The 17,156-nt window shown below is 47.0% G+C and overlaps 1 protein-coding gene across 1 annotated transcript in view; it reads left to right on the top strand.

Moving 5' to 3' along the window:
• Positions 1 to 14,061, top strand: part of Cpxm2 (carboxypeptidase X, M14 family member 2) — a 115,444-nt gene extending 101,383 nt beyond the window's left edge. Inside the window, exons 11-14 of the mRNA XM_050137825.1 lie at positions 1,458 to 1,755; positions 7,318 to 7,457; positions 8,937 to 9,036; positions 12,772 to 14,061. Coding sequence (XP_049993782.1) covers positions 1,458 to 1,755; positions 7,318 to 7,457; positions 8,937 to 9,036; positions 12,772 to 13,025 — 792 coding nt within the window. The 3' untranslated portion in view covers positions 13,026 to 14,061. The remainder of the gene's footprint in view (positions 1 to 1,457; positions 1,756 to 7,317; positions 7,458 to 8,936; positions 9,037 to 12,771) is intronic.
• Positions 14,062 to 17,156: the final 3,095 nt, after the last annotated feature.

Raw genomic sequence — 17,156 nt, 5'->3', positions numbered from 1 at the left:
TCATTTCCCTCTTTTATAACTTTTCCCCATAAAAAGTCAAAGTACAAAAGTAAAGGGAGAAACAGAGGGCTCACAAGCCCTCGTGTCGGCGCTGACGTGTGCCAACACATGCTTCTTCCACCCGGGCTTCTTTCCCCACTCTAACAAAAGCAGACACCATGTCATCATGTAGTCTCACTTGTAAATGTTTCAACAGGCATCTCTAAACTCCAGGGAGCTCTGTTACCACATCTGGATTTTAAGTGAGTTCTGAGACCTGAACTCCAGTCATTAGGCTTGCGAGGCAAGCAGTTCTACCCACAAAGTCCTCCTTAGCCCCAAATAAGATTTTTCTTGATATTGCAAGGTTTATGTCAGAGTTCCTATTTTTTGTTTTGTTTTGTTTTGCTTTGCTTTTTTGAGACAGGGGTTCTCTGTGTCACAGGCTGTCCTAGAACTCGTTTTGTAGATCACGTTGACCTTGAACTCACAGAGATCCACCTGCCTCTGCCTCCAGAGTGCTGGGATTAAGGATGAGCACCACCACTGTCCCCCCTTCATTCCTTACACCAATCAGTGAACTCCCCTCTCCCTGTTCATCGCTCTCACCTCACTTTACCCTTCTCCCATTTGCTTAAATCTTGATTCAAAGGAGGCCCATTCCTTTCTATTGTTTGAAAGGCATTTTACATCTTTGAACAAACTGCCCTCCATTATTTCCTCTCCTTCCCTGTCTTGCCTACATCTTCACGTCACCCTTGACTGTGTATGAGCAGCTGCCCTCACTGCCTCTGGGAGCCAGGGCTGCATTCCTCTGATGCGTGTACGTCCTTCTCCATCTTATGGAAACAGAGAGTGACTTTAGGACCGGCAGAGACTAGACAGAGCAGACGTCCACAAACTACAGCCCACGCAGGCCTGCCTTTCCCAAGGGGCCTCGGTTGGCACACCTCTGCATTTTGTGCATGGTGTTCCTTTGCTACAGGAGCATAGTTGAGTAGCTGTGGCAGAGCCTGCCTGGCCCACAAAGCCCCAAATATTCACCATCTGGCCCTTTGCAGAAAAAGTCAGCTGATGCCTCAGCTAGAGGCCTGGTGAGATTCAGCTTTGTGGGTTCTGGGGTGTGTGCCTTTCATCTGGAGACATCAGCTAACTCGTGTGTCTTTCTCATGCTGTCTGTTGCTGTGGGTGAGCACGCCTAACCCAGGAGTTCAGTAGAATTACAGAATGCTATTGCTTTAACCCCGCTTCAGTATTTACTAGAATATCCTGCTGTGGAAACTGGGCATTTCCCTGGCCGTCCCTTTTTTATCTAAAAGAAAAAATCCAGTTTTCCCAGGACACAGTTTGAGATTCTGAATATTGCTAATATTATTCAACAAAATTCCTGATTTTTTTTTTAAAAAAAAATTCCCTTATTTTGAAAGCTAGGGCAATGAAGCAATTTCCTTCTCTTTGTTAAATTTGTATACTCCCAGGTGGCCATGGAGACCAGAGCTGTCATTGCCTGGATGGAGAAGATCCCCTTTGTGCTGGGAGGCAACCTACAGGGGGGTGAGCTAGTGGTGGCATACCCCTATGACATGGTGCGGTCCCTGTGGAAGATGCAGGAGCACACTCCAACACCCGATGATCATGTGTTCCGCTGGCTGGCATACTCCTATGCCTCCACTCACCGCCTCATGACGGATGCCAGGAGGCGAGTGTGCCACACAGAAGACTTTCAGAAGGAGGAGGGCACTGTCAATGGGGCTTCCTGGCACACGGTGGCTGGAAGTAAGTCTAAGATCTGCCAGTCTACATTATGTCCCCAGTGGCCATGGATGGTGTTTCAGTTACTCTTCCTGTGGCCGTGACAAAATACAAAAAAGCAACTGTGGGAGGGTTAGGGGGGTATGGGGTGTGATGTGTGGTGTGTGTGTGTATGTGTGTGTGCTGGGGGGTATGTGTGTATGTGTAGTGTGTGTGTGTGTGTGTGTGTTGGGGGTTGTGTATGTATGGGGGGTGGGGATATGTGTGTGTGTGTGGTGGTGTGGGGGGCTGGGGGTGTATGCGTGTATGTGTGTGTTGGGGGTTGTGTATGTGGGGGGGACTGGGGGTATGTGTGTATGTGTGTGTGTGGTGGTGTGGGAGGCTGGTGGAGGTGGGGGAAATGTATGTATGTGTGTGTGGTGGTGGTAGTGGTGTGTGTGTGTGTGCATGTGTATGTATGTGTGTGTGTTAGAGGGTCGTTGACTCACAGTAGAGGATGTAGTTCATTATGGCAGGAATGTGAGGCATGGTTACATTGCATCCATAGTCAGGAAGTAGAGACTGATGGATACAGATATTCTGTTATCTTTTTCCTTCTTGTTCAGCCCAGTAATCCAGTCTATGACGTGGTAATATCCAAGGTCTTCTCACCTAAATTGACCCAATCTAGAGAATCCCTCAGAGACACCTCAGAACACCCAGGGGTGTTCCTCTTAGTTTGTAGGTTCTGTCAAGTTGGTAATATTAACAATCATAGATTTTAGTTCAGAGTTAACTCCCAGGTCCCTCTTCTATACGCTCTCTGCAGATTAGTCAGGGTTGTCTAAGAAAACAGAACTGATAGGATGAATATATACTCTAATATATATATTATAATATATATTATATATTATGTATTATATATTAGAGTTGATTACAGGCTGTAGTCTGAGTAGCTCTTTCTCCTGACATAAAGGTCAAGAATCTGGTGGTTGTTCAATCCCAATCTGGTGCTGAGTTCCCAGGAATTCCCAGAGAGCTCATGGTCTTCAGTCTGTGTTGGAATCCCAAAGAAATAAGTTCTAATACCAGTGGAGGGATGCTTCAGCAGTAGGATAGATGCACTTGTCAGTGAGAGTGAGGGCAAGCAGGCAAAAGGCAAAAGCTTCCTTCTTCCATGTGGGCTCCCATCAGAACGTGTGGACCAGATTCATGGTGGGTCTTCCCACCTCAAATGATCCAGTCAAGAAAATCCATCACAGGCCCTGATTGCTTTTTGGGCTGACGAGGGAGGGGGACTTGGTTGGGGGTGGGGGAGGGAAAGGGGAGGCGGCGGTGGGGAAGAGACAGAAATCTTTAATAAATAAATAAATAAATTTAAAAAAAAAAAAAAGAAAGAAAATCCATCACAGGTGTGCCCAGTTGCTTGGGTTTTAGACAATTTCAAATGTAGTAAGGTTGACAACTGATGAGCTATCATACTCCCTCTCATTGTTATGTTCGGTATGACTGCCATCAGTGGCTTCCAAAGCATCAGCACTCCCCAACGACTAGTCTTTAACCCTTACTGTGTTCTCAGAGGTGGGTGGGGCTTACTCATTTTTATGAACGAGAATGGCCTGGAGATAGCAGGGACTCTGCCCACGCGAGAGACTGATAGAGGTGGAGTGTTTTAGGCCTTGCCCTTAGCCACTGAGATACTCAGATGTCACAGGACTGCAGGTGGGAGAAAGCAGCAGGGCACAGTGGTGCCAGAGCTAGGGCTTTGTGCTCAGTTACCAGGATCTGGGGAACTGTCCAAGACTGTGAACCTCATCTTGGCTGAGGTGTGATGTGACTGAGTTGGGTCCTGAGATCTCCATGTGGTGGCGGTAGTTATGTGTATCTGCTGTCCACCGGCTAGCCACCCAGTTGCCACCAATGATATATGTCAACGCCTGTTGTATACAACCTGCACATTGGCCTGGAGAAGCTTCCCCAAGAGACCCCCAAATCACTTGGGCAACAGTCAGAGAGCCCTGTGGATCATATGGGAGAAAAGCAATGCCTCAAGTTACTGTGAGGGATTGTCTATATGTGGACATGTGTGCGGGATGGGTTGTTAATGGATGTGGGAAGGCCCAGACCACTGTGGACAACACCATCCCCTAGGTAGGTGTCTCTGGAAATGTGAGCTGAGCATAGCCAAGCAAGTCAATAATGCATGCTCATGCATTCATTTCTCTCTGCCCTTGACTGTGGCTATAACCAGTCACTCCGAGCTTCCTGCTCTGTTGGACTGTGACCTGGAATTGGAAGCCAGACAGTACCCCCTCCCAGTTGCACTTCGTCAGACTATCTTACCACAGCACCTTCCAAGGGAACAAGAAGACCCCGTGATGTTCTGAGCCTACCCTGTTCTCCATTCCACACCCTAGTTTCCATGGTATTTTACTTTACTATAAATTCAGTCTTCGAATACTTTTCAAATATACTTTTCTCTTGGAAAAGAAAGCAAAAATAGAAATAATTGTTCCTATAGTCACTTCAAAACATGTCAAAAAGGATGCCGTGTTTGTCTTGGCAGCAATCCAAGTGGAGATAATTCTTTCTCTGCAACGACTTTGCACTATGCCCATTACAAAAGAAACACTGGTTTGTATTTATCGGGGACATTTCCTATTGATTAAGAAAGCATTTTTTTTTTAAAAAAAGTTCAGGTTTAGCCCTAAAGACATACCTACAAGAATCTCTGAGTAAAAGCTATTATTTTGTTTTTTTCTGCTGTGACTAAGTTGCGAACAGACACAGTTGAGTGTGACAGCGTCCCGTTAATAGTGACATCATGAAAGCAGGCTGCTGCAAGCTAGTGTAGGCAGCATTGGACGTTTCACTCACCCAATTCTGCTTGCCCTTATTTTGGGGACTTTGTAGCAAAGCCACATGCTCGCTTGATTCTTCTCCATCAGCCTTCTGTGATGGACTCTGAAGATTCCATTCTTTGTAGATTAAAGAAATCTGATCTCTAATTTCCTCCCTTCCCCCTCAGCCTCTCCATTCCGTTTTTTCTCACTCATTACCCTGCACTGCAGGCATCAGTGAGTGTGCAGGGGTGGGGGTGGGGATGGGGCACTTACGAGTGAGGCTAGTTGCCTTTCAAAGTGTCTAGCATGGGCAGCCTGTGCTTTTGAACTCCAAAGTGACTTGCTCTTCTTGGCTGCAGACTTGCACTCTCAGTCCCGAGATGGGCGGGTGCTGTGGGCAGTAGGAATGACTTCGGTCACAGAGAGGGTTGGAAAGGATGCCTCTTGCCTGGGCTGAAGGTTTGGAAGAACTCTCAGGCAGTGTGGCAGATCCTGCTCCACAGGTGCTCTGGACGGGTGGGAAAGACACATCTTTCACTGTTGAAGCCCTTCTGTGTGGAACACTCTGAGCAAGGCCTCGCTTGGAGAGCAGGGTGTCAACGACAGAGATGGATGGGCCCAAGCCGCTCCAGGCTGAAATTTCTTATCAGTTTGTCAGCATGTCTTCGGCTTCCAGCATGTCTTAGGCTTCTAGTACTTCAAAGATTCTTGAACCAAGAAAAAAAAATCCACTCCACAGTTTTGATGATCACAATTATTTTAGTTCTCGCAGAGCCTAAGAATGTGAGGCTAACGACACCTTTATGTTTAAAGGAAGCCAATCCCTCCTAAGAGTCAAGACTTGCACTAGGTGCCTCTGCTCCCAGATGTCCTCAGTAATTCCTGGCTGTAGGTTGATAGATGAGTCGATGTAGAGTTGGCCTGTCCTCGTAAAGGTATCCATGAATACAATTCCACCATGTCCCTGCATACAACCCCACCATGTCCCTGCATACAGCCCCACCGTGTCCCTGAATTGAATACAGTCCCACCATGTCCCTGCATACAGCCCCACCGTGTCCCTGAACTGAATACAGTCCCACCATGTCCCTGCATACAGCCCCACCGTGTCCCTGAATACAGTCCCACCGTGTCCCTGAATACACTCCCACCGTGTCCCTGAATACAGTCCCATTGTGTCCCCGAGTACAGTCCCATCATGTCCCTTTAGTCCCTGATTTACTCAAGGTCACAGTTGCTGAAATTGAAGTGTCTAGAGTCTGGAACCAAGTAGAGAGAGCTCAGCTGCTAAAGGTTAAGTACTGTTGCCAGGGTGGCACAGTGGGTTAAGACCCCAAAGTCTGACTTTAAAGGAAAGACCCTTCATAGAGGGCAGCAAGGGAGAAAGACCATCTGAGGGCTGAGCTGGGGAAGTACATAGAAAACACATTCCTCAGTCCACACAGAGCCTGTTTACCCAGCTTCCACCTTCTAGAACTGACCCTCAGAGAGCAGGGAGGGCCCCTTAGAGGATCTCCCCATGCCCAGAAAAGGTGCTTCCCTACTGATATAGAACATAGCTTGGTAGACACTTCCTGTTCAGGGGTGGAGATGTCGAGAAGGGACAGGGAGGGAGAAGCTCAGTATTCGAAGGTGGCTCAGTGCTGAGCATGGATAATGTTTTAGGTCCAATCCGCAGATCCCACCCACCCCAAGAGCTGGGCTACTTTATGCCATGGGACCCTCGTGATAATAATGTATTCATTTCATAAATACTGGATAGTGTAGTGACTTGAGAAAGATTCCCCCAAACAGCATGTCTCTTTTGTAATTGTTTTGCCCCTGTAACTGTTACTTTACTGGGAAGAGTCTTAGAAGATGCAGTTTAAGGGCCTGGAGATGTTCCTTCTCTGTTATTGGATGTGCCCTGCGTCAGTGGGTAGTGTCCTTAAATGGACCCAAAGAGGAAAAAGCAAATACAGAAGACTGTAGAGTCAAGCTAGTGACATAAGAAATGCCTGGGCCAGCAAAAGTCATGCAGACAGGGACGGGGCTCCCACAAGACTCTGCAGGGAACACACATACCTGAGGACCCAAGGGAATGGGTGTCTTATTTAAGCCAGGATGTGGTCATATGTAACAGTAGCCCCAGAAAGCTCGTATGGGGACAGTCATACTCCAGAACGGCAGCTTCCCATCTTCACGTCAGAATGCGGGTCTGCTGCTTTGGGGCTCACTGGGTAGGTGGGATAGCCAGGCAGTTACCAAGTAGCCACAGTATTGGAGACAAGAGCAATGGTTCCAACCTAGACCATGGCCCTTTGTAGACACAGGAATCCTGTATCCACATTTTACTGATAGCAGCCTCACTTGTCTTATTTGTGAGACTGAGCTATGGCAGAGCTTGTGGGGAGGATGCAGTGACCTGTAGGACTCAGTTTATGGAGAGGCACAGGAGAGGTGCAGGAAGACGGATACACAGAAAAGACCGTGCAGACAGCATGGGCTGTGACTCGGATAGCTGTCTTAATGAATTGAAATAGGGAACTATTCAAGCTCTCGTCTGAGACCCGTATAGCCGTCAAATACAGAGAATTAAACACTTAGTCCATTGAGGTAATTAATGGTGGCTTTTCAGGCACATTTGGCTTTCTGTGTTTATCTATAGTAGATTTTTATGGCCTCCCTGTTCAGTTAAAGACCTCTAAATGTTCTGGAACATTCTTGCCACCTCCCCATGCAATTCAAAGCCTAAGTTAGTTCAAATGTCTGGTTGACTTGGCAGGTCTGAATGATTTCAGCTACCTCCACACAAACTGCTTTGAGCTGTCCATCTACGTGGGCTGTGATAAATACCCGCACGAGAGTGAGCTGCCCGAGGAGTGGGAGAATAACCGGGAGTCTCTGATTGTGTTCATGGAACAGGTATGCTGGGCGCGTGTCTGGGAGGAGAGGAGCTAGCTAAGAAACAGGATGTGGCTGTGAGAATCGTAGTCATGGGAAGGTTGGATGGTGCTTGCTGCCAGTGTTTGGGTACCAGCTTCCTGGTACTGTGGCTGCACCCCTGCACATTTGACTATGGCTAGCACTGGGCACCAGCTTCCTGGTGCTGCGGCTGCACCTCTGCACAGATGACTGTGGTTGGCACAGGCACCGACTTTCTGGTGCTTTGACTGCACCTCTGCACAGATGATTGTGGCTGGCATCTGGATCTTACAGCTGAGTGTGCCCTCCAAGGGTCCTAGGAGGATTCCTGGCACAGAGGGTAGGAACCAGTTTCTTCGTCTCAGGAAGCTGTGAGTCCACCTTCTGCTTCAGCCCTGGGACCTCATGAGAAAGGCTAGGTTTCCTTTGTAAAAGGAAAAGAGGGAAGGCCTTGATTGTGAAAACACAGTTTTAAAGTTGTGGTCTGAGTTAGTCAAAGTTGCCCCTGTCGATAATATGCCCAGACTCTCATTGGAAAGTTGCTGAGCTGTTGTGGATTGTTGCATTATCCTACAGACAGGGAGACTGAGGCACAGGTTCTGGCTAGTGTGTGTTGTATGACATGGTCAGTAGAGGGGCTCTAGACAAAACAGTCCTTTTCTTCTTTTCTTTTTGAATTGTCAAGACAGGGTTTCTTTGTTTAACAGCCTAGAACTCACTCTGCAGACCAGGCTGGTCTTGAATTCACAGAGATCCACCTGCCTCTTGCCTCCTGAGTGCTGGGATTAAAAGCATGTGCCATGACTTCCCAACTTCCAGAGCAGTCATTTTCTGATGGCCCCTGGTTCCTTTGTCTCTAACTCCTTTGTTGTTAAGTTCATGGAACCTAGGAAAATTCAAAGCAAGCATGCCTGATTAAAAATTATGTTTCAAGCTAGTGGTATAAGCCTTTGCTACCAAAACTTGGGAGGCAGAAGTAGGAGGTTGTCTTGAGTTCAAGGCCAGTCAAGTCTCTACAGAAAATTCCAGGCCAGCTGTGGCTGCATGATGAGACTTTGACTAAAAATAAAATAAATTAATTAAAAGAAAAATCAAATTCTAGTTTCCAGAGAATTTTTGCTTTGATTTTTCAGTGCCTTAGGGCTGGAACCAGGACCTCATGCACGCTGGGCAGGCATTGTATATCTGTAGTATCTGTAGTACTACATCCCTAGCCCTAGTGGGGATATTTTAATAAAACTCTCAGACCTTCATATGTTTTCATCTCTGGGGGATTTTGATTCCAATGAGAAACTTTCTGGCTCATGGGTCACAAAACTTTCTGCAAAGTTTATGCAGAGCCAGGTGCATACTGAACTAGATGTGGCCCTTGGAATGTTCTTGGTGAGGGCTGGACTGATGTTACCTGCACTGCCTACTTCCTGTGCTGTTGCTGTCTAGAACTGGCTGGTGAAGAACTGTGTCTCACATTTGCCGTAGGTTCATCGGGGCATCAAAGGCATTGTGAGAGATTTGCATGGAAAAGGGATCCCAAATGCCATCATCTCCGTCGAAGGGGTTAACCATGACATCCGGACAGGTATCTATGAATGTGCATAAATTGCTTCAGTAAGCAATACCTGCTCCTTGCAGTGTGTTGCTTGGGCTTCTCTCATGATTGGCATTTCAGAAACTTTTTCACCAGAGTGCCAGTGGCACAGTTGGTTAGCATGGGGCACTCATGTAGAAACTTCTTATTTAGGATTGAATTAGCATCTTCTTCCAACTCCCCAAGAGATCCCTGCAAATGGGGTTTTTAAGCCTGAATTTTTTGCTTTTTGGCTTCTTCTTGCCCCTTTCCCGGGATAGTCTGGAGCAATGATCAAAACTCCAATTGCAATGGAAGCTTCTGAGAAGTTAGGGACTGGTATGTGGTATCATTGTTCTTTCCCCTTAGTCACCAAAATGCTTCTCTCTGTGGGATTTCTGCCACTTGTCCTAGATATTACAGCCACTGTCCATAAGGTTTTACTAGTATTGCATGGAAATTTGTACCCAGTAGCTCCTTATGAACACCCATATATACATTCACTCATCCATCTGTCCATCCATACATACATAGATACATACATCTGCCAATCCATCCATCCATCCATCCATCCATCCATCCATCCATCCATCCATCCGTCTATTCAATAGACATGGACCAAGTCCCCATAATTTTCTAGAGATCAAGCAGAATTAGTGATCCTTATGAATGAAAAAGGGGGCCATTTGTTCTAGTTCTATGTGGGCTCTGTGTTTTAAATATTGTTTGAATGTTCCTTTCAGAGAGTACTTCTTAAAGGAGCCCTGACCATTCCTTACACTATTTAGTGCCTGGTGGGCAATGTAGGAAAACACAGGGGCTTTACACAGTAGGAGGTAAAAAAGGCCCTGGGGCACTATAAGCCTAGATGAGAATGCTTTGCTTAATGGGCTCTGAATTTCAAGCCCCTGTAATCAGGCAGACAGTTTGGACGAGCTAATGGGAAATGCATCCCCTCCCCTCACTTCCTCCTATAAATAATTTCCCAGTGTTTGCTCTGGGCAGATGCCTTCCATATTCCATGCACGGCTCTTTACGGGCCTCCTTCCTTTCATGCTCCCCAGAAGTGCTGAATCTGCCTTGCCTTTTGTCTGAGGCTTATATGATCCGACAAGTTTCATTTCAGGAGAAGTTTGGATAATGTAAACAGAGGCATTAAGCCGAATCCCACGGGCAGGGAGCTAGAAAGAGTTTTCATAAAGCACATTTGGGTTAGGATTGCACGTGCTGTCATTATTTAGAAGATATCAGTTTGAGTGGCTAATGAATGAACACTTATTAGGCTTGGGGTGCCCCCTTTCACCCCATAAGTGACAAGCAGCTTTCACAGTTTTAACCGTGCATGACGGCTACATTAAGTGTTTACTCCAGAACACTAGATCAGTTGTTTGATGGGACAGAACTCAGGCCATGGCTCCCTCTATGTCCCCCAATGCATGGTTGTAGGATAAGCATCATTGGGGAAGAAGTAGAAATAACAAGAGCCTCAGGTATAAAGTGGGAAAACATTGTCCATGAGCTTCTGAGAGATCTGCCAGGCAGAGGGGACAGCAGTACATCCATGTTTCAGGAGTGGAAACTTCTAGATTATAGAATGAATATCTCGTTTTCTGAACTCTGTTATATGAACATGATCACCATCATTTCCTTCTGCCTTTTGGCTTGGCTCATTGGGCACTGAGCATTTGCCAAGAACTCCAGCTACAGTGGCCAAGATGTCCCTGACCACTGAGTATGCTTTCTGGTGGAGGAGACCTGCAATTGATGGTTAGGGAGAAAAAAAAATATCACATATGGTAACCAGTGCCAAGAAAGAAATGCAACAGGTAGATACAGAGACAGGCAAGAAAGGCACGGAGCGCCAGAGGAGAGAACAGAATCACAAAGCATCTGTTCAGAGACAAGAAAAGGAGCAGAGAGGATCCAGTGGATAAAACATTTGCCACACAAGGATTTGGACCAGAGTTCGCATCCCAACATCCATGTAAATGCTGGAGACTCAGTTTAACTTCATCTCTTATAATCCTAATGCTCAGGAATAAGAGACAAGGAATCACTGGGGTAAGCTGGATAGCTAGAATAGCCAAACTGGTGAGTTCTAGCTGCAGCAAGAGACCCTAACTCAGAAAACAAAGTGACGAGCAATCAAGGAAGACACTAGACTCAATCCCTGGCCTCTGCATGTACACACATACATGCATGAGCCCCTTCACATATGCAAGCATGTCAACACACACATACAGAGAAAGAGCTCCCCAAAGGGTATCAGTCATTGCCTTGTGCCTTCCTTTAGTGGGAATGCAGGTTTTCCATCAAATAAGAGACTCCACATGAGGTTGGGGTATAGCTCAGTGGTAGAGCTTGTCTGGCATGCAGAGGTCTGGGTTCACCATACATAGATAGGGAGATATGTAGACAAGAGATGTTTCAGGAAGCGGTCCCAGGAGTTGTGTCGGCCAGTCAGCCTGGCATGTAATTCTGCTTTTAAGGATCTCAGCATCCTTGAGTTTCTTGAGCCATGTTGAGCAAACTGTGTCTTCCACTTGTCCTCTGCCCTCCCAACTTTCCTTCTAAAATACAGTGTCTTTGAGAGTAGGAGTGGTCCTCTGCCCCTGTCATAGCCACTGTGTGAAGATATGGCATCCTTTAGTGCCTATGTCTTGTCATGTAATCCATCTGTAACTGAATCTCAGCATCACGCCTTTGAGTGTGGTCGGTGAACAGAGCGGCTGAAAGGAGATGAGTGGATACGCAGCCAGCACGGCTTTAATCCCAGCACTCGGGAGGCAGAGGCAGGCGGATCTCCGTGAGTTCGAGGCCAGCCTGGTCTACAGAGTGAGGGCCAGGACAGGCTCCAAAGCTACACAGAGGAAACTTGTCTCGAAAAACCAAAGTAAACATATAAACAAACAAATAAAGAAAGAAATGAAGGAAGGAAGAAGGAGAGAGAGAGAGAGAGAGAGAGAGAGAGAGAGAGAGAGAGAGAGAGAGAGAAGCCAGCAGGCATGCCTGCATGAGAAAGTGAGCTTAGTTGCTCTCAATGGGGAATTAGTTAAGCCCAGAGTCTGCCATTGCCTGATGTTGTTCTGACCCACAGGAAGCTAAGGAAGGAACCCATGGGTAAGTGACCAGCGGTAGAACTGGGTATTAGGGCTCCTCTACAGCCTGTCTGCAGCTTGCTAGTGTTCATGGGCCTTTTACTGCATTGTTGCGTTCCTGCCCTGCCTTGAGTCCCTGTGTAACTGTTCCTGTGGCTCCCAAGTTTCTCTCCATGGCCACAGAATGAGGGCTAGAGCAGTGTGCAGGCACCAGGGCCATTTCCTGGGCAGTCTGTTACTGAACTTTTTAGAATCTCTCCCCTTTTAGAAGTAATTCTTCTGTATTCATAACTATGCAGAGGGAAGCCAGGAAGCTGTGAGTTGCTGACTTTGCAAAATGCTGTTTTGTAGCAAGGACATAATGTCTGTGAGCTCATATTTAGAACAAATGCCCTGTACTATCACATAGGAAAAACTGCCAGAGGCCTCATCTCCAGCTCTGCTCCTAAGCTGCAGAAGCCTACACCCCTGCCCTTTCCTGTTGAAACATTAAGGCAGCTGCCAAGGAGAAAAATACCTTGGCTTCCGGAGTGCTCTAAGCACTTGAGCATAGGAGCTCAGGGCCCTCTCTGCTAGGCTGATCATGTGCTGAAGCTGGGAATACTTGTGCTCCAAAGGATCTACTCTGAGGTGCCCTGCTTTCTTCCAGCCAGTGACGGGGATTACTGGCGCCTACTGAACCCTGGCGAATATGTGGTCACTGCCAAGGCAGAGGGCTTCGTCTCTTCCTCCAAGAACTGCATGGTTGGCTATGACATGGGGGCCACTCGGTGTGACTTCATACTCAGCAAGACGAACCTGGCTAGGATAAGAGAAATCATGGAGACATTTGGGAAGCAGCCTGTCAGCCTACCTGCCAGGCGCCTGAAGCTGCGGGGACGGAAAAGGCGGCAACGTGGGTGACCCTCTTGGATACTTGAGACACACCCGAGACTGTGCAAATGAAATCCACTCCATTAGTAACTCTGTAGCAGGCTGTGACTGTTGTTTTGACTGTAATTCAAGAGACACCCCGGGGCATACCGACATGGCTTGGCTGGTTCCAAAGGGGAGGGCCGGCAGCTTAGGGTATTTTTTTTCCCTTTGTTCTCATTTATCCCAATACCTTGGACAGAGCAGCAGAGAAAGGCTGGTGGGAGTGAGGAAATTCAGTGAGTCAAGCTGAAAAAGGCACATACCCACTGGCTATACGGGAAGGGAAACCAGGGCTTCCCCCTGTTTGCGTGACATCCGAGTTCACCAGTCCATTTACAAAGAGCACAGTTGACATTGCAGCACCCGGGAAACCCTTTGTCCCAGATGTTATCGTCTGAGATGCTCTCGGCAGCCTAAGAAAATCCATCCTCTCTGGCCCCAGGGGACAATCCAAGCCGCTATAGACACACTCTACTTTCAATTGACAATAGAGGCATTTATTACCAAGTGAGCCTGGCTGAGTCCTGAGACAGCTCTGTTGCCTTTTCCAACAAAGCTTGTCTTCCTAAGGGGACAGAAGCGGAAAGCATCCAAGAGTGATTGTTGGGCTGCAGACCTTGAGTGGCTTGTGGCATGCAAGGTGGGTCCCCAGAGAGCCCCTAAACCCTCTGCTTCTCTGTTAGCTCTGAGGTTGGGAGAGCCAGGGGACCAGGCTTGCTAAGGAGGCCAGAGCAGTCAGCCTGGGCATTCTGGGAAGAGCTTGAGGGAAGCCAACCCAGAGTTTCTCTGTCTCCTGGGTATGAGAGCTCTAAGTTGGCCCCCATCAGGAGGGGAGTTATCGTTAGCATATGGAAGGCCACGTCTATCCGGTCAACTCTGATGAAGAAAAGAAAGCAAGCCTAGTATTTTCTGGAACACATCAGTTTGGAAGAGGTTTTTGAAGGATCGTGTGAGGGAACAGTGTGTCTCATCTCTGTTCATCCTGCTGCCTCGTTGACTTGGGGAGAATAAAAAATAAAAAAAAATAAAGCAAATGGTAAGAGCCTCTTATGTGGTTTTTCCATGTGGGTATGCAGTACCCAGTGCCTCTGCAGCCATCTGGTTGCCCAGGGGGAGGCACAGTGTCACTGGCCCCACACCCTCCCTTTCGTGCACGCTCAGTGGACCTATGAAATTGGACTAGTCGTGGCCACATGGTGTCTTGTTTTTCACTTAGCAAGTTAAGAGCATGTGACTTCAGAAAAGAGAAATCTGTCATTTGGTTTTAGCCACTATCTCTTCAAGAGTCTTCACTGATGGACTAGCGAGATGGCACAGCTAGTATAGGTGCCTGCTGCCGAGCCAAGAGTTTAATCCCAGGGACCACCTGGTGGAAGGAAAGAACTGACTCCTGAAGGTTGTCTTTTGACCTCCACATGCATGCCGTGGTGTGTGTACCCCCTCCCATGTACACACACACACAGCAGTTCTTGAGTGTTAGTCATGGAGCTGCTGAGGGATCCAGTGGTTCTGCTCCAACCTAGGAGTACCTGATGGAGCCGAAAGCTTGTTGACACAAAACCTATTCATGAATATTTGCAGCAGCATGCTTCCAAAGGGGGCGGGGGAGGGGAGGAGGAAACAACTGAGTGTTCATCATGGTGAAGAGGAAAACAAAAGGTGATCTAACCACAGTGGAATATTATGTGCTGATGAGAAATGATGGGCTGACACCTTTTATAGTATGGATGAACCTTGAAAACATCGCGCTAAGTGAAAGAAACAGGTCATAAGAAGGCATATGTTGCCTGAATCTGTTTCTATGAAGTGTTGTATGGGGACAAGGTAGGTAAGTGGTTGCCTAGGGCTGAGGAACAGGGGAACTAGATTAGATGCAACCTAAGAAAACCATGGGTTTTGGGGGGAGGTATATATCCCCAAAATGATTGTGGTGATTAAAAGAAATAAGCTACTGAATTTTTATACTTTAAATAAGTGATTTATACAGATTATATCTCATAAAGGTTTTAAATGAACGGCTGTGGTGCTGATTAATCTCAGTTATTACCGTGACGGTATTAGGAATCAACTAAGAGACAAGCCTTGACATAGGTGCAGAAGCGTATTTCTAGAAAGGATTAACTGATGAAAAGAGCTCCCTCCAAGCGTGGACCAAGTCTTCTGATGAGGGGTTCAGCCATAAAGAGATCCAAGGAGAAAGCATCTCTGCCTCCCTCATTGCCCCTTTTTGCTAGTAGCCTCTAGGGTGGATGCTGTTGTCCCTTGCTGATGTCAGACTCCAGCTTCTTTGGCTTTCCAACATGGACTGAAAATCAACCACCCACCATGAATCCTCCAGGCCCATAAGACCAATCAGAACTAGTGAGGAATCCAGCTTCATGGACTGAGTTGCTACTGGGTTCTCAGCTTCTCCAGTGTGCAGGCAGCTATTGCTGGACTCTCTGGGCCCTAGCATGTAAGCCAATCAAGAAATCATCATTATTATTATTATTATTTTACAGTTGATGTGCATTCTATCAGTTCAGATCCTCTAATTAAGTTCCTCTAATTAGAACCTTTCTAATGCAAGGGTCATACCTGGTCATGCATTCCAAGGAAGGCCATAGTTACATCACCATTGTAACTATGATTCCTTAGTAAAGTCAAGCACAGTCCTGCTGGGCCTGTGTAAACAACCACACAGAGTCACACCAAGGAGACCCTGGGATTTGGAATAAAAATCAGAGACAAGCACAGTTCACCATGTAAACTGGTCCTCCACTGATGCGGTGGTGGTCTGGGAGAAGTTGATTGTGGACCGGTCTCAGAGGTCTACAGGGCCGTCACTGATTAAATGCCGATGCTATTAACACATGGGACATTTGATCTTGTTCTCCAGAAATATCTCCTCATTAGTGTTTAAAATAAAACCTTCCTTTTCAGGGTCCAAGATGGAAACATAAACAGTTAGAACCTTGTCTGTGTCTCCGAACCCCACAAAGCAAAATCTTGTTGCGATCCTATATGAATTTTAAGTTGAAAGGTATCTTTGGAAAAACATTTAAAAAGATTTGTTTTAGTTTATGAGTGTTTTGTTGTTATGTCTATATGTGTATCACATGTTTGCCTGGTGTGAAAGGAGGTCAGAAGTGGGCATCACATCTCTGGGGAAAAGGAGTTACAGGTGGTTGTGAGATAACCTGTTGGTGCTGGGAATTGAACCTGGATCCCCTGCAAGAGCAGCAAGTGCTTTAACCATTAAGCAGTCTCTCCAGCCTCCTGGATCTTTTTTTAAACTGAGACATGGCCCTTAGTGAGAACACTACTGTTTGCCCTGAAATACAGAAGGGCATACAGTGCTGTGTTGTTTCTCCACTGGTATTGCTTCTAGGTGGTCTCAGCATCAAATATACAGGGTGGCTAATGAATATGTGGTACCCTGCAGGTGGTCCTGATCTGAAGATCTGTGGAGCCTTTACAGGTGGAGCTCCTGGGGGTGGGCCTTGAACTTTTATAGCCTAGATCTGCTTCTCATCCTCTCTCTGTTTTCTGACTACAGAGGCATACATACATGATGGAGGAAGGTCATTGGTTAATTAAATAAAGAAACTGCTTGCCCTGAGAGGTTAAAACATAGGTGGGAGGAGTAAACAGAATAGAATGCTGGGAGGAAGAGGAAGTGAGCTCAGACTTGACAGCTCTGCTCTCTGGAGCAGAGACGCCAGGCTCCACTCTCCCAGGAAACTCCGACCCAGGATGGACGTAGGCTAGAATCTTCCCGGTAAGTGCACCTTGGGGTGCTTATACAGATGATTAGAAATGGGCTAGTCCAGGTGCGAGAGTTAGCCTAGAAGAGGCTAGATAGAAATTGGCCAAGTGTTGAAATAAGAGCGGCGGGGCTGCGTCCCCAATACCCCGGCCGCTTGGCTAGCTTATGCCCGAAATAACAACACACAAACTGTATTCATTTAAAGAACTGCTTGACCCATGAACTCTAGCCCTTACAGGCTAATTCTCGCACCTGGTCTAGCCCATTTCTAATGATGTTTGTAAGCACCCCAAGGTGCGCTTACCGGAAAGATTCTAGCCTAAGTCCATCGTGGGTTGCAGCTGCCTGGGAGAGCTGAGCATGGCGTCTCT

The sequence above is a fragment of the Alexandromys fortis genome, unplaced genomic scaffold (assembly GCF_014885135.2).
Source record: "Alexandromys fortis isolate MF-2015 unplaced genomic scaffold, M_Fortis_MF-2015_v1.1 scaffold_3, whole genome shotgun sequence".
NCBI lineage: Eukaryota > Metazoa > Chordata > Mammalia > Rodentia > Cricetidae > Alexandromys > Alexandromys fortis.
The sequence above is the reverse complement of the archived record's forward strand: the minus strand, read 5'-3'. Positions and strand labels throughout refer to the sequence as shown.